This window comes from Alosa sapidissima, chromosome 17 (genome assembly GCF_018492685.1).
Source record: "Alosa sapidissima isolate fAloSap1 chromosome 17, fAloSap1.pri, whole genome shotgun sequence".
Lineage (NCBI taxonomy): Eukaryota > Metazoa > Chordata > Actinopteri > Clupeiformes > Clupeidae > Alosa > Alosa sapidissima.
The window spans coordinates 23,132,653-23,153,177 of NC_055973.1; the positions used below are offsets into that span (position 1 = coordinate 23,132,653).

General features: G+C 43.8%; 2 protein-coding genes and 1 long non-coding RNA gene across 3 annotated transcripts in view; all 3 read left to right on the top strand.

Moving 5' to 3' along the window:
• The first annotated feature begins 640 nt into the window (after positions 1 to 640).
• On the top strand, positions 641 to 3,215 carry LOC121688950. Its single transcript, XM_042068865.1, has 3 exons — positions 641 to 714; positions 2,424 to 2,720; positions 2,899 to 3,215. The coding sequence occupies exons 1-3, from the start codon at positions 648 to 650 to the stop codon at positions 3,213 to 3,215; spliced, it is 681 nt and encodes a 226-aa protein (XP_041924799.1). The 5' UTR covers positions 641 to 647.
• A 456-nt stretch (positions 3,216 to 3,671) lies between these two features.
• LOC121688695 lies at positions 3,672 to 5,152 on the top strand. Its single transcript, XR_006024659.1, has 3 exons — positions 3,672 to 3,785; positions 4,935 to 5,021; positions 5,123 to 5,152. It is a non-coding gene; the product is annotated as an uncharacterized LOC121688695 (long non-coding RNA).
• A 5,509-nt stretch (positions 5,153 to 10,661) lies between these two features.
• Positions 10,662 to 20,525, top strand: part of gfod1 (glucose-fructose oxidoreductase domain containing 1) — a 39,313-nt gene continuing 29,449 nt past the window's right edge. Inside the window, exon 1 of the mRNA XM_042067491.1 lies at positions 10,662 to 11,453. Coding sequence (XP_041923425.1) covers positions 11,201 to 11,453 — 253 coding nt within the window. The 5' untranslated portion in view covers positions 10,662 to 11,200. The remainder of the gene's footprint in view (positions 11,454 to 20,525) is intronic.

A 20,525-nucleotide genomic window follows, 5' to 3' on the forward strand; every position in this document is an offset into this window, starting at 1 on the left:
TTTGCAGCCCCATATGAAAACTTTAGGATACTATAAATAAACTATAGTATACTATACCCTATATTTTACTATAGGCCTAGTAAATATTGTTGTGTTTCTGAACCTTACTATAGTTATATTACTGTAGTACAACATATAGTATAGAATATAGTATAAAATATAGTATTTACTATAGTAAATAAATACTGTATATACTATACTATTTTTTCAAATGTTTGACTGTATATCTTCACCAAAACCCTCATGTGTCGATGGAACAGTGTCCCTTCACGGTAAAACGTACCTCTCCTCACACATCACATGGACACATGCAGACAGGGGACAAGCACAAAAACATTAAAACACAAAAACATTAAAACACAAAAACACTCAAAACATTAAATGTCAACTGAAAGCTAAGTTGACATTGCTGTGTCTGGTTTAAAATGGGTCCAATTTGCACTTTTGGTTGAAATTCTGCTCTCTATCAGCACTGTACTCTCTCTTTCTCTTTCTCTTTTTCTCTCTCTCTCTCTCTCTCTCTCCTTCACACTCTCTCTCACACACACACACACACACACACATACACACACACACACAAACAGGAAGCGATAGACAGAAGAGAAGACAAGAGAAGAGAAGAGGACAAACCAAAGAGTGAACAGAAGATGAAGATGCCACCCATCCCCTGCACTGTGATAGTGTTGCTGACGTGCCTGATTCAGGACCACATGGGTAAGTTATATGGAGCTTATGGCCCCTATCGTGCACTCAAGCGCAATTGGCTTTGTATACTGGCGCTTATTTTGCATTCAGCGCATATTGGAATTTTCCCTCCACAGGCACAGGTTGGTAAATTAGGAAATGCAATTGCGCCCATGGGTCGGTTCAGTGAAAAGAGGTGTGTTCCAGTGCAAACGTTCCCTGTTGATATTTTGCAGTTTCAGAAAACAATTCCGCCACAGACCAGGATAATCCTGATCTAAAGTCAGTGGCGCAAATTCACATGCTATTTTAAGGGCGCATGCTTGGCCACAGGGGCGCCTGCAGGAATTAATGCTATGCACACCGATCTACAGACACCCCCGTGCACACACGGAAACATTCAAAGCCTTGATCATATTTGTTCGTGTATTGGTCACCTAAAAAGTAGCCTATATAATACAACAACCACATGCAATATCTTTACAACAACAATGCCTAATTACAACCTAATCATTTGGACAACTTTATACAGCCCTTTAAAGGCTAAAGTTACTTTAGTTTTGTTTCAATTTACCGTTGTGTATGGCTTTAAACATCGTGTGCGCTTTAACATCAGCCTAAGCATTATTCCAGCTGTGCTAAGGTTTTGGCAAGCACCACAATTTTGCCTACCTTGTTGTTGCCCATCTGAAATAACTCCTAGCTTTTCTTTGTTTCCTCCATCCTTTTGTTGTTTTCAAAAAATGTTTTATAGCCATGATGGCCTTGAAGTCTTGAATTAGTGAATTTGTTTAAACCAGCTTGTTATGTACTGATACCCAGCACCATAGTAATAGAAAGCAGCAAGTAGCTTTGGCTACAATTTCTGTAGTTGCTGAGTCCGTGCATTGTTTTTCTCACTCCTGCTCAAACAAATGTTGTGTGTGCATTAAGTTGATGATAATGTGTTTACAAACTCTACTTTACAGATTATATTGTCAATAGCCTACTGTCATGCAGTTAATGGGATACTGTGCAGAGTTGGAAAGTTAGGCCAACTTGGTGTGAATACACACAGAGGAAATTTTTTCTCGTAGTTGAGTTGCCATGACGGCTTGGCCATAATGTAGCGTGTGGTGCACAAGGCACACTTTGCTCCTCTCACCTATACGGACGCAGTAGTCCCATTTCTGCAAACCATACTTACAAGGAAAAATATTTCCACATGAGGGAAATCATTAAGATGTATATATAGCGTACACATTTCCACGAATCATGGATGTGTTGATGACATAAATACCGAAATATTAGAGAACTTAAGGAGACGTGATGTTAAACTGCATGTCGATGCCATAACCAAAAGCCCCAGAAGCAGCCCGGGAGAGGAGAGCTTATCTGACAGAAGAGCTGCATTGTCTATAGTGAGGTAAAAACCTTGCAAAAATATCACCATGCATTCATAACCTCGTGATTCAAAACATCAAAAAGTATGTCTTTGTGACATTTCTGTATAACATTTTGTCAAAAAGAAAAATCAATAGCAAACCGTTCCCAACTGAACAGTCCTTATAGCACCGTGAACCGCTCCTGCGTTTGATACTTGTGTTTCAGATCGTTAAGATAGAGCCCTTTGTGTTATATGTACACTCCTTGTCACTCTTCACTGTTATATCTGCATAAAGGCAAAGAGTCCCAAAATACACTTCTATAGAAATAAAATATAGAAATTCAATTTATGTCTCTGTTTCTTTCATTCACAGGTATCCAACTATACTTTCCCCTTTTTTTCTCCAGTTCTGGAGGGACAGCCACTCTGCCTTGTGGTGATGTTAACTGCTCCTCCACTACATGGATTTACCGTCACAGACAGACTTTCGCAGAAATGGTATTGGCTAAAAATGGACACATCGTCCCATCATTCAAAGCTGAGAGACTGAGTCTTGGCCCTGGCTGCTCTCTACACATTTCTGATATCACCTCTGAAGATACCGGATACTACGGCTGTGAGGAAATTCTCACACACTCTCATACTTACTCTTGTCTGACAGTTCCTCATGGTAGGTTTACAGTTAAAGCACTCCCAAGTCTTAATCTTAATACTGTAAATGATTTAAGTCTGACCATAAACTGTGCCCATTGAACGCTGAATATCACCTGAGCGCTAATATTTTTGTGTAGGTGTCCTCTGAGTTGTGAATTTGATGTCTGTCTGTTGACGTCTGATTTCCCCCGTAGTCTCTGCTTCCCCCCATGAGACTGAGATGGAGCCGTGCAGTGTTGTGACTCTCCACTGCCTCCTGTACACACAGGACGACTGTGGAAAATCCGTGGCCGATAAGGGAGCAGTTCTCGCCTGGGTGGATGAAGGACAGAGAGAGCTGAATAGCACCCCCAAACGCCAGATCATAACTACATCTGCCTGTAACATCACGCTGATGGAGAAGCTCACAGATACAAACCCTTGTCTTGCTCAGAGGACATGGAGATGCCAACTGACTGCAGGAGAGCAGGTTCTGGCTTCTGCCAACCACACCGTCAGAGTGAAAGGTTAGAGATGATACCTCACGTTTCCTTTCACTGTTCAACTAGAGAATAATATGTGTCGCAGTATTTATGCTGTTTAAAGATTGGTCTGTGGAGTAAGTCTATGAGATTGCAGGTCTATGGTTTTTGTGTCGTAAGGTTTTGTGTTATACAAAAAAGGAAATTGTAGCAAAGCCGGTGGAGTGTCATCGAGCATCAGTTCATCATCATCACCGTGCTCCTCAGGTAAAACAGTGTGTGTGTCTGTGTGTGTGTGTGTGTGTGTGTGTGTGTGTGTGTGTTGCTTGTCTGTCTGTTTGTCTGTCTGTCTGTCTGTCCGTCTGTGTGTGTGTGTGTTTGACATGTATGTTCACCTGCACTATGACACCTCAGTTAGGTATGACATCTCTGCCCAGCTGAATGGCGATTTGGCTTTTGATTTGGTACAGTCCTGTCAGGGTTTATGGAGTAGGTCTTTGAGATTGCAGGTCTATATGATTTTTGCATTGTAAGGTTTTGTGTTGTACAAACAGGTAACTGTAGCAAAGCCGGTGGAGCGTCATTGGACATCAGTCCATCACCATTACTGTGCTTCTCAGGTAAAACAGTGTGTATGTGTGCGCTATGACACCTCAGTTAGGTATGACATCTCTGCTAATGGAGATACACAACTGAATGGCATTTTGGCTTTTGATTTGGTACCGTACCGTCAGGGATTATGAAGATTTCTAACCCAAGCACGGACCAAATTTGCCATAGCTTAAAGGTTCTGTTGGACTCTGTTGTCTTGGACACAGCCACACGGCACTCTTGCATTGATTTAAAGGGGCCCTATGCAGTTTTGGCAATTTCTTTTCTCGCTTTTTGCTCACAGTTTTCTCTGCAAAGCTCCCCCTACAGCTTCAGAGTATAGACCCTTTCAAGAGAGTTCCATTATCAGCATCATAGTTGGCCCCACAAGACTTCCTTTTTAACATTCCATATGTTATCTTAATGCAGAGGAAGTAGATTGGGGCCCAAATAGAACGTTCAAGCATTGTTTTTGTTTACCTTGTTGAAAGGGTCCATATATTTTACGACCCTCCTTGCTCGGTCAGTCTGCCGTTTCCTCTTCCCCTGTTCCTCTGACAACGGTTTACTTGCTTCCTGCTTCTTTCCACTGGCTCTGCCATGACGAATGTTTGAGAAACTCCAGCTGCCTTGTTCTAGCTGGTGCCTGGCGTGTATGTTTGTAGTGCCGTAAAGTAATTTTTTACATCGCGAGACCGCAAGACTTTCTGACTCTGAGTCCGACGGGCCGCTGGCCCAAAATTGCAAGGCTGGTTTTTCCGCTCACAGACGCTATAGGGGAAGCGAGACGGCCACCATTCACCCCAGAAAAAGTCATATAACCATTCCAATGACTTTGAAGCTGTTAAGTTAACGTAAATTAAGCTAAACAAAACTGCATGGTTTTCCTTTAAATGGTATTTGACACAGTACCATAAGTGCTCCAAAGTGGTAGGCCTATTACAAAAGAGACGACCTGGCGCAAGCTGGTTTGCAGGCTAACTTTAGTGGATGTTTGCTTCACATTTTGTTGATATTTCTCAGTAATTTCTGAAACAAAACAAATCCACATAGCACCTTCAATCTATAGATTAGCCAACAACAAAATAAACAACATTAGTCTTGGAACTGAGTAAGACTGTGTAGTATGTGATATCCTGTGTGATGGACAAAGCCATTTCCCCTCTACTCTCTATCAGTGGTCCATGTGGCTGTTAGAGTTGCTACCACGCTCAGTCTGTTTGTGGCTGTTGCCATAGTTGCAGTCATCTACAGGAAGAGACCGGGTGAGTGGACTATACTGCATTTCCTGATCTACACATTCTTTACTGATTTTTGGATTCTCTTTCTATCTCCCTGACTCATACAATTTCATCTGCCATCTCAGGTGACTACAAGGGCAAGCCAAACATCTCTGTGAGTAAAATTCACACAGAAGCATTTCAGAGTCAGAGTTTTGAAGTTAATGGAAACTCACATGGTGTTCCCTTCATTTTCATTAAGGCTCACGGTGATCGTGCTGGTAGGCAGTCCCATGGTGATTGTGCTGGTAGACAGTCCCTGTAGTCTTGCAGGCTCCTAGACCCAGCTGTGTCCTTTCTTCATCAGCACGTCACCACCTGTATCAACCTCCATCGTCTGCACTGAGAGCTTACAATCAAATCATAGGGCCACTTACTCATACTCTTTTCTCATTCTCATTTCTGTATTGACTGCATATTGTTTCCTTGAGCTAATTTGCTTCCTGTTTTGAAAATAAAGCTGCTCTGTTTTGACTACTGTATTGTGTGATGTTTCACAGTAGGTTATTTGAGGAATCTCTCTCTCTCTCACACACACACACACACACACACACTTTAGATAAGAAAGGTCTTGCATTTATTTGTGCTTAATAGTTGTGTCATTCACCTCACACAGTGGTCTTCAGAGCTGTCTGTCATGTTCTTTAAGAGGAAGATCAGATAAAGAGCATGGCTTTTTTAATGCAGTGGTGGTAAGATGCACAGTATTTGCTTTGACAACAGAGATGTATTTCTCTGTGGCTTTTTAAAACTCAAACACTGCCAGTATACTGATGTTGGTGTCAAAGAGGCTAAAACGTCTGTATGTTGAGGTTTTCCATAACACTCCTGCCTGAGTCAGGATGAGTTATAGAACTATCTTTGGTTGTAACTGTAACTGAACTTATGAACATTAACTCTACTTTGGCATCACGTTAATGTTGAAACTAGGGGGCGCTAAAACATAAGTGTGAAACCTGCCAATTTTAACACAAAAAAAACAAAACAAAACTGGCACTACAGAGAGCCTGTCACATTGGCTCATTCATTCACTCCCTCGCTCTGTACCTCAAGCTGGTGTGTGGTGAGCGTTTTGGTGCATAATGGCTGCCGTGCATCACATAGGTGGGTGCTACACATTGGTGGTGGTTAGTGAGGTTCTCCCCTCACTGGCAAAAGCGCTATAATGCAATGTGTTGCTGTCACATTTTTAAATCACCTGCTGGCCACCATGGCAACTACACACCTGAAAAAGGAGATGTATTGAGTTATTTGCTCTCTGCTGCCTCACCACTAGATGGCACTAAATCCTGAAAATTGTAGCTTTAAAGCAAGAACATGCAACAATTTCGCACTTTTTTAGTTATGCTTTCATGAGACAGCTAGTTATGAGGTTAGCTAGGTATCATCTTCAAAGTCATTGATGGTATATAGTTATGTGAAGGACAGATAAATATGTCGTATGAGGAAGGTGATCAATGTGCCAAAAATGTACACATAACACATGTTAGGGCAAAACAGGACATTTTCTTCACACCATTTCAATAATAGTAATCAATTGTATTGTGCTTTTGATGTAGTTTTTATTGCACGGGTCAGTTGCAGAGTGTAGTTCCCCATAGGAAATCCCTACTTATTTTCATACATTTTCCACTTACACACAAAGTACCGAATGAAGATATGGCAGCACTACTGCTTAATAAAGCTCTCTTTTCTCTATTTCTCACACACACACACAAGGCCAAACGGCAGATATGCGGGTCACATGCTTGTCACACGTACCCATATCCCATCGTGAGCTCCAGCAGCTGAGATGCTGCAGCGTGACAATCTGATTCAGTTAGGCTCCACTGCATCCCTACAATCCACATATACACATACACACACACACACACGTGTCTCAGACAGAGGGGACAGTGATGGCCAGCCCTGCCCAAATCACTCAGCGGGATGGAGACGAAATGAGGAGTCACACACACTTGTGGAATCCAGAGGTTAAGTGGGTTAACACTCACACACTGTGCAGCTTTCTTTATTTTATTTCTCCTGCAGTCTGTAAGGATGGTCAGCAGAGACAGAGAGAGAAAGATTCAACCAGCAAAGAAGCTGATGATACTTAAGGTTACTGCATATACTGTACTGTATACAATTAGACACACCCTTACACACCTAGATAGTGTATGTATGCATCTGAATACACACACTATCTGATGCACAGTGTATCTCTGTGTGTATGCATCTGAATTTGAATGTGGCGAAACATCCAAATGAAGCTGCTTCTGAATCGTACTGGTCGTCATGCACTGACACCTGACCTCAGTGACTCCATACGGGTCCTCGTGCACTGACACCTGACCTGAGTGACTCCATCACCCCGTGCACAGACTGACTGGTGAACTCTGAGATAAGTTCCATCAGACCCACAAGGGGGCAAAGTGCTGCTGTGGCTGTTTATACAACCCTAATGTTTACAGTTGTTTGCCCAATCAATGAGCCTGCCGCTCCACACACACCACTAGGGAATTGCACATGGCATGGCAGATTACATCACAATGGGAGGAGGAGACTGCGGAATGCTACAATGTAAAGGCCCAGAGGCTAGTTGTGACCCTACATATATTTATGGTTGTGACACGTATGACATCACTGGGAGCTTAGCTATTCACAGGCTATCAATGTCATCTATATGCAGTAGCATGTCATGGGAAAGTCAGTTTAAAATATGGTTTAGAGGAGACTCTTATTGACTCATTCAGCCTGTAATCTAATGTGAATTTTCTAGCTAATGGTGACCTTGAGCCATCAAACGGCATTATGACAACTGCTCTGGTTTTGATAAGTTGATTAAAGATTTGCCCATGCTATTCCAAACATGTTTAGGGGGAAGGGGGTTGTCCTGTGAGGAAATGTGTTCTCTGCATTTTACCTGGGCGTAGTGTACACACATTCATACACACACATACACTTGGAGCAGTGAGCTTGGAGCCCACAAACTAGGAGTACACCACATCCGGAGCAGTGGGCAGCCCTTAATTCAGCGCCGGGGGATTAGTTGAATGTATACATTGTATGAATGTATGCCTATAAAAAAGTCACTGCATTGCATAAGCAAAGAAACGGATGTGCAGACACTGTTGGCACAATTATACAGGAAATAAATGGGAAGGAACAGAGGCAGGTCCATGCATGTGAAACGGACTCTGGCTCACTCTTCAGTGGTGTTCAGAAAAGAACATAATTGAGCCGACACTCTTTGTTGAGATGCATCATTGAAACACAAAACAGTTTTATTTTGGCATAGACTTTGCATTGGATTCTTACCCAATGCATAATAGCACCTGTTATGGACCGCAGAGATCTGCTGGAGAGCCTGTTTCATTTCTGAAACTCTCTTTTAAACACATTAAAGTCAGTGACTATGTTCCAATACGCATACTTCTGTACTTACAATACCTAGTGCACACTCATATTAGGTATTTGTAAGTACAGAAGTATGCAAAGTGGAACACAGCGAGTGAGTAGTATGCTGGGAATACCCATACGAACCTTTGGCAAATTTGGGATTTGCTCTGCAGGACCGTCTGGTCACTAGGCCCTTGAGGCCCATTTCCAATGTCCCTAAAACACAGGCAATACGATCGCTAATTCGGCATGGACGTGCTTATTTTTTGGAATTGAGTAAACAACTGCATTTAAACCTTCTGAAACACTTCTGAAACGAATTGGTAAGAGTTTAATGCACCAATTTAAGTTTTTTATCACTACTAGCTATGCCCCTGCTGGAAGTTGTAAGTCAATTAACCTTTAACAGACCCACTCTCAATTGAGAAGGTCTGCATGCTAACCAGGCTACATAGCTGTATGTTCAGATGAAAGAGGTATGTTAGGATGGACCTCCTCACGATCACATTAAACACATACAAACATGCACACATACTGTGATATAGTCTAGTTAGCTGTAGTGAGTATACTGATGTAGTCTACTTAGCTGTAGTGGGTATACTGTGCTCAACCCCATATGTTAATATGCATCCTTGCCTATTTTAAGTGGGTATACTGAGATGGTGATGCTTTTTAAGTGGGTATACTGCATAGTCCTGTGTGGTATCACGTTGACTACACCACTGCCTCTCACGCAGGGATCAGCACATTAAAGCGATGTGACAGACCGATCGAGAGATTCGCCTCCAACAAGGGACGGGGTGGCCATGCGTGCGCTCATGTGCTCACTCCCAAGAATGTCTGGGAGGCTGATGAGCCGTGATCGCATCATCGTGATATTCAAATGCTTGCTGCTTGCTTCAAGGGTTCTTCCTCCCAGGATTCAAAGCAGTTCCCTGGAAAAACCTTGATAAGGTGATTTGTCTGTAAAAACATTTCCATTTTTTATCACACACACACACACACACACACACACACACACACACAGAGTTTAGCAGTTACAGTGCACTCTAGTGTTAAAATCTAATTACACAGCTCTATTTAAAGTATATGAAATAGACTTTTCAACAAGTATTTTTTCTTGACATTGACTCATTTCTGAGACACACCTCAAAGCTAGGGCACTGCATTGCTGAGTCCCACTGAAAGACACAGCTTCATACTGTTCTAATGACACTGAACATCTCATTTATATTTAACATTGTTGATGCATTTTAAACAAGCATCAAGTAAACAAATGTATTTACAGTGAAAGACAGAAGCTAGTTTTTATAGATCTCAAAGTATTCAAAAATAAAACAGTATGTTATTATTGTGTGTTAACTATCATGGGACAACCTGTACGTACTTTATCACATACAAAAACTATGCTAGATTTGAATAAATTCAGGTAATTTGTACCGTAAGCAGTGGTGGTAATAGGATCGAAATAATCAGTCAATGATTAATGTTTATTGGTCCAGTGGTCCATGTCAGCTAAAGTTGAGCGATAGCAGGATGCCTTTGGAGTGCACCACTCAATAAACAAGCTGCAATGATCAACATATTAACAGAATCTCATATGCATGATGACAATACAGTATAAGTAAAACGTCTGTAATGAAATATGACATAAAACTAAATTTAATATTTGAATACTAAGATTTTATGTGTATCAAACTGATTTGTAATACACTATATCTGTAAAGCATGCTTCCCATCACATAACTGTTTGCATTCTGTGTGACACTGCAGTGGTTTATAGAGCTGACAATGACTGCTGTGCTCGACCAAAAAGTCTGAGAGACTGTGGTCAGAACTAGCTGTAGAGGTGACCTTTGACCTTTGGGTCATAATGCCAAAGGTAGTGTAAAGGTTAGAGCTAGCACACAAAAACAACATCGGATCTAACGGATGTATAATGTAATACAAACTTCAACAAACCTTACCAAAATATCGTGAAGCAGCACACAAGACACATAAAGGGATAAAAACAAGATACATCAAGCAGACCTCGAAAAAAATGTAAGACCCGGATCAGTAAAAAAAAACTTGAAACACAACTTGCACAATCATTATTACACTGACTTGACGTTATGAACTCACAGAATTACACGGTCTCCCTCACACACACTCGCACAGAATGAGACACTGGAACTGAAAGGGTTAAAAATGGGGAGGGCTGGACGGGGAGAGTGACGTATCGCACAGAGAACACGGCACAACGGGACTGCAACATCAATAACAAGTAGCATTTTATATCGGATCCACCTCACTCTGTGCTACGAAAACCATGGACCCACCTAGGCAAATTTCAGGATGGATCCTAATTTTGAAATGTATTTAACCGACATAATTGCGTGGATTAACCAGTGGTTTATCTGATACGAACGGGCTAGCGGCAGTAAGTGCGACGTGCTCAATGTAACGTTACAGAGCGCCGCCGCAGACTGCGTTGCGTTGCATAGCCGACAAGAAATTGTGATAAGAATGGTGCATCCGTGTAGCGATATTAAAACGCTCTGAATTTTAATAGTAGGCTATTCATTGGCGGTGGGTGTTGCCTCGGCCGGTTTCCATGACGAGGCGAGCCGAGCGGGTACGAGAATGCAAGACAGCGGGTCGTTATGCGCAGGTGGATGGCCACCTGATGTGAAGGAGCCGCTGTCCTTTTCTCCGCGTTTTTGCCGCGTTGTTATATTGCGAGGCTGCTATGGTAGCACCGAAGTCCGGAGTTAAGCTGTAAATACGGCGAAAGGCGAGCCATGCTGCCCGGCGTCGGCGTGTTTGGCACTAGCCTGACCGCGAGGGTGATCATCCCCCTCTTGAAGAATGAGGGCTTCTCCGTGAAAGCTCTGTGGGGACGAACGCAAGAGGAAGCTGAGGAGCTAGCCAAGGAGATGGATGTGCCCTTTTACACCAACCGGATCGACGACGTGCTGCTGCATCAGGATGTAGATTTGGTGTGCATTAACCTGCCGCCACCGCTCACTAGACAGATCGCTGTCAAAACACTGGGTAAGTTTAGGATGGAAGAGGCAGCGATTTTTTTGTGTGCATGTGTCAAGTCATCGCGTGCTATAGCCTACTTTGACAGTCTTCACATACGTGTGGGATAAGCGACATGGTAATCCCCCGTCTGTCGTTATTTGATAGATTTATGAATGGCAAGTGTTGTTTGACCGGTGTGATTTTCTTCCTAGACTCTGTAGACTGTTATTATTGTCGCTAAACCATGATGCTGATGTCGATTCTGATAGTCAAAGACAGGCTCCGTAGCCGTGTGGGCAAGTCACACTCACAATAGAGTAGCCTAATCTCGTTCCTCTGGTTTAGCGTGTTCATGATGGACAAAGCTACGTCATCACACTGAAATTACGACATCACGCTCATCTGTTGTAAAAACCTGAATCCTTAAGCACCTGTTTTGTGGGACTAGCCTTACTGCAGGACTGCCATTTTGCCTGTGTCAAATTCAGACGTGTTCATTCAAAAGCACCACACCCACTTTCAACACCATTCACTGATGCAGGTTGGCACGTCTGGGTTTGAAACCAAGTCTAAAGCCAAATATTCAAGTAACGGTCTGAAACTGTCAGTCTCACAAATGTTGAGATTGAATTGCCAACTTAACTGTGGCTGAGGGTATAGCCTTCCGGGCATTACTGCACTATCTATTCAGAGTGCCTCTCACGCAGACTGCTTAAGCCAGCTGTTAGTCCCAGTTATCCCAAGACTGAGCTGAAAGAGCTGCTGTCTCCAAAACATACCTGACCACTGACTCCCAGCCAGGCCAGCAGTGTCACAGTCTAGAGAAGCCCCTCCATTGCCCAGTCATGATCATCTGTAGGGTCGGATGCATCACTGGAAAGAGAAGGACAAACAGACAGACGGGGGGCTGACGCACACACGCCGGGATCCAGTGACGGCAAAAAATAGCCGTGGGAGCCCAGGTCTGATACGTTTCCGGACGCGCGCGCGCGTGTGTGTGTGTGTGTGTGTGTGTGTGTGTGTGTGTGTGTGTGTGTGTGTGTGTGTGTGAGTGTGTGTGTGTGTTCTGATCATGTCCCATGACTCAAAAATAACCCGGACCGGCCGAGCGAGCGAGCGACTGCGCTGTGGATGGTGGCGGATCATGATGTGCTCTTTGATGGCTGCAGGTTGTTTGGCACTTACATAAGAGACTAGAGGCTTCGGTGACAGGACAGAACTGCACTGTGAGGAGGGGGGTAGGCGGGTGTCTCTTGCTGTGAGTGTGTGTACACCACTCAGTAGAGTCTCCAGCAGTGTGTCATGATCGAGCGTGTTGACCATTGCAACCTTTTTCATGCTTCTCCGCCTGCTTTGGATCTCTTTTCTAGGTCGTAGCTGAGTATTGACATAATATCTATGCTGGAGGTGCCCAGTATAATCACCATGACCTTCAGCAGAAGCATGTGATGACTCATCAAAAGGGTTTCTCAAACTCCCAACAGGGGTTGACTAGTAAAGCGCTTCCTTATCGATACTTAAGGTTGCCGGGGGAAATCAATCAGACTGGGCTTTTCCCACAAAAGACATTGCACTATATAAATATCTTGATTCCTGAAATGCTCTTGGACAAACTCACAGCTGGGTTGCTAGGTAGTACTTGGGTAATAGGAACAGTTAGTCTGGTGATAGAGAGAGAAAAAGCACTCTGTAGATTAAATGGTCTTTACTCTCAGTAAGATTATTGTTATTATTATTATTATTATTTTTTATTATTATCCGTGGACAATCGTGTGCATTGCAGGCAGTGCCCCAGGAGAATTACTGCTCTTGATGGATTGAATGAGTGCATGTCTGAAGCGGCTGACATCTGGTGCGGAGGCGATCACAGGCTTGAAAGTTTGAGAGAGTCTCATCTCTTGAGAAGCAAGCTGTTCTTATCTACTGTACTAGTTGTAGGAAATTTTACATTGAGGTCAGTGTCTGTTATCATCAGTCTGAGAAGTAAGGCTCTCATATACAGTTAATACATGCATGATGTATGTGTTATGTTGTCATATACCCTCAATAAAATGTGTCTCGGTTCTACAGACAGCCAGGGAAGAGAACCTACCACAGCTAGCCGTTACCCACAATGCACCTGTACTTATCCACAAATCACTTCTGTCAAATTGATTTGCATTCAGAACCATTGTACATCCAGAGCCATTCATCCCAGTTTAAAAGTAGGTTCAGTCACCAGACTGCCATAAGGCATCCTTGTAAAGCAGTTTTCCAAAATCACAGCCTCAGCAGCACTGGTTTCCAGTAGTGTAAACTTGGTTGTGGGCGAATTTACTGCAGTGTTCTCCGCCTCCGCCTGCAGTGATATCCGTCTCAAAACACACAGAAGCTATGAGTGTTGTAACCCTAGTTGTGCTGTGTGTTGTAACCCTAGTTCGACTACCACATATTTTAGAGTGCTTTGCCCCACTCTTTGGTGAAGCATTGTGTGACCCATGTGTGAACCGCTATCGCCCGTCAGCAAATAGCCTGGTCGTGCCAAATCCACAGAAGAGATCAAACTGTTATGGTTGAGTTGTGTGGCTTGCTGTGTTTTATGACTGTGGATGATAGACATTGGCAAAGAAAGGGTGTGATTCGAGACCCATGGAGTCTTGCATGCTGTAACAGATATGACATGCTCCACACGCACACACACACACACACACACACACACACATACATATCATATTCCTTGTTACCTGTTTGTGTCACCCCCTCTTTCAGTATAAGCTACTTCTTACTGTACAACTGATACAGTTCTGATTCAAACTCCCATCCATTTGCTTTGTATGCTAGACTGTCATGGCCCTGATGAAGATGGCGTATCCATCAGAATAAAGGCTTTTATTCTTGATCAGTGTGCCTTGGATTCTTTAACTGCCTCATAGCCTACATATCTTACACACAGGACAGTCACATTTTGCCTTATAAGTGTCATTTGTATTTGTACCGAATTTCACATATTGTTATTCAGAATTTTATCAAACGCTATGGAACATACAGATCAAGGCCTTTAAGGAGTTTTCCTTGATTAAAAGCATCATTGTCATCTATGTAGTTTTAATGCTAGCAGACATGCCGTCAACCAGGAAACACCTGACATGTGTATGTGGAGGTGGCGGGAGGACCCAGGAATGCTTGGTGGCTGAACTGCTTGAAAGGCCGAGTCAGAATGCAAATCTACTTCCCTGTCGTAGGGTGTGTAATGATCTTTATCAGGCCGATGCTGCCTGTTTGCCTTGTGCTGCACGTCGATAAGGCTAATCAGTTAGCCCAGAAGAGGAATGCAGGCTTGGAAAGCAACACAATGCCAGTGTAAACCGCCCAGTGAGAACGGGGGAAATATTTACGGCCCGCTCTCAAGAGGATCTTCTCTCCCGGCGAGAGCGAGTGGGAAACTCGAGTGAGCGAGCGAGGGAGCAGAAAATATTACTGAGCAGAAACCAGGGATTTTCAGGGTCTGCTGGGAAATTGTAGCACTGCATAGTGACACGCCAACCTCCTACAAACACGCGCGCACACACACACACACACACACACACACATGTGACTGAAAAACCTGTCTGTCCTGCTGGCCAACATTACTTCAGTCAATGGGGATGGGGATTTCTCTTTCATTAACTGCCCCCCCCCCCTTCTCACATTCCTCAGGAACTTTCCCAGTCTTTGTGTGTGCGTGTGTTTGTGTGTGTGTTTGTGTGGACTTGGCACTCTTGAGAGTAACACAGCATTAGGATTACCACGGCACTGTTTCACAGATATTTCTCTCTCTCTCTCTCACACTCTCTCTCTCTCTCTCTCTCTCTCTCTCTCAGAGGAAGATGGCATGTAAAAATTAAGTGTGCCCAATGCAGTATACAGTGGATGAAGCTGCTAGAAGCTGCTCTGCGGACTTGAGTTTTATCTGTCCGGTCTGCATGAGCAGAGAGCAGAGCAGCCCCCAGCATCTCCTCCTCCTCGCCAGTGTTTTGTGTGAGGAGAGGAAGAGCAGTGTTTTGTGTGAGGAGAGGAAGAGCAGTGTTTTGTGTGAGGAGAGGAAAAGGAAGATGAGTGTTTAGTGTGAGAAGAGGAAGATGAGAGGAAGACTGCCTGTTTCATTCCAGCGTCTAATCCATATGGCATGAATCTAGACCGTGGAGGAGTATTACGCACGCTTGTTTCTCCCAATTTGTCCTTGTGTCGGGACGCAGTCAAGATTAATCCTCCCACAGCTGTTCACATCGCATAATAAAGAGGAACTCAAGAGAGAATCAAAGCCCAGAATTCTTAATGGCTGGCGCCTTGCATTTCATAACGTCAGTTCACAACATGGCAAGATAGGTGCCACTGTAAACATGGGCAACAGCAGATTGGCACTGGGCCCTTGAGCAAGCGTGCTTGTGATCTGGTGACGATGGGCCAGTCTTGTGCTTTATCCTGACACGTGTATGGATGTGATTCAACTGCTTTCATTCTGATTCTCCCCTTCTCCTTCTCCCTCTGACCATCACTGTCTCTCTCCCTGGCCTGCTCAAACCAGATAATCACCCCCCCCCCCCCCCCCCCAAGGGTTTCTTCCAATGAAAATGTAGCTGTCCCTTGCCCATGTTGTACCTGTGAGCTTGTTCTAAAGTTATCAGGCCCTCGGTTCTGTTAAGCACCTTCAGACCATTACTCTACCTTGAGACCATTTCAGTTGTGATTGGTACCAGACCTGGGCCGCAGGGGGGCCATAGCCGCTCCACCACTGTCTGCTGTGTGAGCGCCGTCTTGTTCATCCGAGTGATTTGCTGCCTTCCCCATCTGCGTCCTTGGCACCAGTGGGGTAGTCTAGACAACCACTCTCCACCCTGACGCCCCGTGATGGATGTCTTACTTACTGGCTCTGCTCTCAGGGAAGAGAAGTAGCACCCATAAGGTGGGGGTAACACTAGCCAGCGGCAAGCAGCAGGTTTCCTATTGTTCTCTATGGTTCGGCAGCGGAACGGTGGCAGCGCTAGCGTTGAACAAGCTGAGCGTTGAACTTGGTTTAACTTTCAAAGAGCAACGAGATCGTATTCAATTGTCAGTTTAGGCAAACCGTTTGTGTTACTTAGGAACGAGAGAGAAGTTATTACGGTCTGAGCGTTGCGTTGCGCTTGCCGCTGCCACTTGCTGCTGGCCAGTGTGATCCCCGCCTAATACTCACAACAGCTTTCCTCTTCCTGACCATCAGAAGGCAAATTCCAATGCAAATGCCAGTGAAAATAATAGTATTAGCATTTTGGACAGCTAATGAATTAACACACTAGTATTCACAGCAGCATACAGTGCTAGTAGCTTCTGTGGCCTTAACCTTTGACCCCTGTTTTTCTGGTGTAACATTCTGCACTGGTAGATCTTTAGCGGACGCGGGCTATGTGGTAGACTTTCATTAGTCAGTTAGCCTGTAAAAATGTGTGCTTGCTGCGCTGGTGGTTTTAGGGGTTTGTGAACACAAGAGGTGTTCTCACAAGTGTGGTTACAACAGAAGAACCCGATGCAGGGCAGCTATTTATGAGCATGATCTCAAGGCCAATGCGCCTATCTTAGTTTATGGGGACCCTCTGCCTGTCACCACACGACATCGCCCTTTATTAGCTCTTTGTTGCTTAAAATTAATCCCGTCTGATAGGCTTTGTATGGCTAATTCGATTGACCTTTGCAGTGCGCTGTTCGCTGGGACTGCCTTGTCGACTGGGACAGGCTGTATGCCGTGTCGGGTAACAGGCCGGCGACCACAGATGCAGCAGAAGCACACACGGTTCCTCATCAAGGCTATAGCTCCTGGAATAGAACAGGCTCTCTGACCTCTAGTCTCATCCAATGCATACCACATGAAGCTAATTAGCACATGCCAAAGGTCTGGATATAGGTGCTTTGTGTCTATAAGTTAATAGAGTTAAGGCAAGTGGTAAGGTGAGAGCAAGCAAGACAGTGGGCAGTGGACATATGAGCCTGTAGAAGAGTTGATCTGCGTAAAGGAAATGTTTCACTTGTATAGCAAGCCAACATGTATTGTTGTCATATCTCAGTGGAAGTTCTTAGTATTCTTATCATATCTCCGTTCAGGATGCCATACCTCGACCTCGTTTGATTGGAGAAACTGAGTCAACGTCCCAGAGCTGAGTTTATAAAGTACAGCTAGACGCCCGTTAAACTTCAGATAACATGCTCCAGTCCACACATTCTCTCACTGTTCCTGTGTGTAAACAGCACTGGCCATCTACAGTTACACAGGATGTCTGAGGTTTAAATCTAAATTCTGTCTTAGTATCCAAACAGAGTTAGTCAGAGTGGTTGATTCATTCCCCTTAAAGAAAGAAACAGTCCACATTGCTGGTGAAAGGTTGTTGATATTTGTGCTTCTAAAACAATGTACATGGCATGGGATGGCTCAGACCAAACCACTGACTAGAGGTTTGTCTTCCATTTAGAAAGCCAAGATCCTGTACAAACATGTACGTTTTACTTTAGAGCAGTGGTCCCCAAACTACGGCCCGCCACCTCATTTTGGGTGGCCCCCCAAAACATGTCCGCGGTATATAGCATCTGGCCCGCATGGGAGTACGACATCGTCAAACTATAACTTCCGTAATTTCCCCCATTCATTCTCTATGGCGAGTCTTAACAGTACACATGTAATATTCTTTTTGTCCACTGGTGGTTGTTTTGCCGCTGTTTTGTGTTTGCCATCGAAAACGGAATGAAACGTAGGCCTACCTGCAAACAATGCAAGAGGCTGACTGCATTAGTGCTCAAAGTATTCTAGAAGTGTATCAATTAATTTTTAATAACTAACTAAGTCAAGTCATATTTCTGGGACTTTCTGGGATAATTATTTCTAATTCGTTCAAATGTTCATACAAATTCACAAGTTCTCACCAGGTGAGTGAAAGTAGTCATTTCAGATGTTTTTGCCTGCACTTCATAAAACGCTCATAGTTTGAGAACTTCAGAGTTCAGAGTTCAGACATTTTGGATAAAATACACTTTTGGGACTCCCTGCTAATACTTTTAGGAATGTTAAAGTCTTTTTATTAGTATTATTTCATTTGAGCTACATTTTACACTGATCTGGCATGATGGCAATATAAACACAGCTAATAATGGTATTAAATTGCAGTAGCCTATGATTAAATTTAATGGAATATTCAACTAAGGTAGGCTGCTGTTGTTCACAGCACTAAGCTATTGTGTTTGCTATGTTTGCTAAGCTATGTTTACTAATATACTCTGGCCCTCTCTTAGAACCAGGCATAGTGAACTGGCCCTCGGAAGAAAAAGTTTGGGGACCACTGCTTTAGAGGGTTTTTTTCTTTTTTCTTAAAATGCACGCTCTGAGAGTTTGTGGCCCATCAGGAGTGATGCACTGAACTTGACCAAGTGTGTTTGGTATAAGAAGATATTTAAGATATTTAAGCCTCTCGGTGCTACCTAACCACTAGTTCTCCATCTGCTTCTATGACAGGCTTTGCCCCAAATCAGGCCCAGCCCATTCCCAGAGCTGTCTGTCTGCTCTGCCGTAACCACGTAACCGCCCCTGAAAGAGGCGACTCTTTGTTCCAGACAGGTTCTAGAACCTTCAGAATCTTCCGTTGGCCCCCACAGCACTGAGTGATGGAGAGGACCCTCCCATGCTTGGGCTGAATGCCGGGGCCTGTTTAGCGGGGTCTCCCAGCTCTTGGCACTAAGCTGGCTGCATTTCCATTTACATGCTAATGTCGGCTAGCAGGAGAGAGAAAGAGGGAGGGAGAGAGAAACCACAGAAGGAGAGAGTGAGAGAGACAGAGAGGAAGGGAGGAAGGGTGGGAGTTTTAGGGAGGGTAGGAGAAACTGCCTTGGTCTTAAGGTCCTGTGAAATTGCCTTTGTTGGCTAAATGAATTGGCCTATGGAGCTTCTTAAGCGCCCCCTCCCCACCCCCCTAACGGCTGAGAAGTGAACATTCCTCAAGGCAGACTGGTAGCTCAGTGCACTTGTGATTGTGTCACACTCTCACAGTACTACGCTTAGGTGTTTGAGTATGTGATTATGTCTCATCTATTAGGTAAAGTGAAGATCAATTCTTTTCCTCTTTTTCTTATCTGGGATTTTTTTTTATGATCTGACTCACCAATGACAGCATGGCCTGCCGTCAGTACAAGACAGAAAGTAATGCAATTTCACAACCTCCTCAATGTCATGTTCTCACACTCATCCCTGTGCATCCCTTTGTGATGTAATCTTCATGGTCTGTAAGATCTCCCCCAGTTTTTGCTTTCTCAAGATGTGCAAGTCTGTGGTTGCCTGCTATGTTTTTACTAGTTACCACTCCCTTAATGGAGTCTAGCCATGACAGGTCTGTCTGCCTGTGTGAATGAATACTCCCACTATGATTGAGGATGTGGGTTGACTGGCTCTTTGGCATGGTCAAAATACAAGATTATCATCCAAGAGGCTGGGTGGGGTGAATACTCTCATCTCACTGGTTGGGACATCAGAGGTGTTAGAGTAATTTATCCTAATCTCAATAGCCAATGTCAAAACTACAGGAAATGATTCAAGATCAGCTTATCTGTCTGCCTGGAAGAGGTCCATTTGGTATTGTGGTAATTGGGCCATAGGGAATGAAAACAGGATACAAACGCCTGTCTGTGTCCCTGGAGGACTGCAACCGGACTTGAACAAATGTTTCAGGGTCCCAGGATTTAAGTGTGTGTATCCTGGAAGCATAGCTGTTGAACAACTGCTGTCCTAAAGTGACAGTATTGTTTCAAACACTCTTACATTACATTACATTACATTACATTACATTATTACTTTACATTTGGCTGACGCATTTTTAACCAAAGCGATTTACAACATGGTAAACATTTTAAGCATTTTAAAGCAATTCTCTCAACAATTCTAGGACAATTTAAAAAAGGTAGAGTACAATAAGAATAAGTGCATCAGTGAGTGCTGTTTTTAAACAGTCGAGTGTCCGTTCTCTTAGTTACCATGGTGGTCGTTAAGCTTTAGGGAAACGCAGTCGAGTGAGTCTGTTGGCAGGATGTTCTGGGATGCTTTCGGTCAGTGCTCTTTGAAAATGAGCAGGA